At 66.3% G+C, this 756-nt stretch overlaps 1 protein-coding gene across 1 annotated transcript in view; it reads right to left on the reverse strand.

The window, feature by feature from the left end:
- Positions 1–36: 36 nt before the first annotated feature.
- Positions 37–756, reverse strand: part of LOC104489946 (cholesterol side-chain cleavage enzyme, mitochondrial) — a gene marked incomplete at both ends in the record, with an annotated part of 3,508 nt that continues 2,788 nt past the window's right edge. The window contains 3 exons of the mRNA XM_010132167.1: positions 37–155; positions 280–471; positions 669–747. Coding sequence (XP_010130469.1) covers positions 37–155; positions 280–471; positions 669–747 — 390 coding nt within the window. The remainder of the gene's footprint in view (positions 156–279; positions 472–668; positions 748–756) is intronic.

The raw sequence follows: 756 nt of genomic DNA on the forward strand, positions 1-756 counted from the left end.
CCCAACCCGGCACCGGCTGGGTGTCCCCCTCCCCACGCCTGGGGCTGGAGCGGCCGTAAGGTCAAGTAAATGGGTTTGTCCGGGATGAGGATGAGATCGAACTTGGTCCCCACTTCCACCGCTCTCATGGTTTCGATCTTGAAGTTCTCCAGGATCTGGAACGGAGGAGAAAAGAGCGGATGGAAAACGCCGGGTGTACCAGCACCCCCGCGCCGCCTCCCCAGTCCCTTCCAGCGCCAAGCCCCCGGTGTCCCAGCGGTGGGACAGTGGGACGCTCACCTGCATGAGGAAGAGCTGCATCTCCAGCTCAGCGATCCGGCGCCCCAGGCACTGGCGGGGTCCGAAACCGAAACCCAGCCCCTTGAAGTGCTTGGGGCCAGCCGCCAGCCAGCGCTGGGGGCTGAACTGCTCCGGCTTGGGGAAGACCTCAGGATCCCGGCCCATGGCGTAGAGACCGACCTGCACCAGCGTCTGCGGGGAGGGATCAGCCCCACGGCTCTGGGCTTCCCCCCGCGGTTTTGCTAGGGGGGTGCAGGGTGGGATCCAGCCCTAGATGAGCCCCACGACTGCTCCCCCCATGTCACCCACTCATGCTCCAGGTCCCACCTCCACCCAGAGCCCCACGCAAAGCAGGTCGGGGCGAGGGGGGCCCTGGTGGCCGTGCTTACCTTGGGGGGGATGCGGTAGTCCTGCAGGACGAGCTCTTGCATGGTGTACCTCTGCAGGGCCAACGCCACGGAGTGCAGCATGGGAGGG

Source organism: Buceros rhinoceros, unplaced genomic scaffold, assembly GCF_000710305.1.
Source record: "Buceros rhinoceros silvestris isolate BGI_N320 unplaced genomic scaffold, ASM71030v1 scaffold30592, whole genome shotgun sequence".
Taxonomy (NCBI): domain Eukaryota; kingdom Metazoa; phylum Chordata; class Aves; order Bucerotiformes; family Bucerotidae; genus Buceros; species Buceros rhinoceros.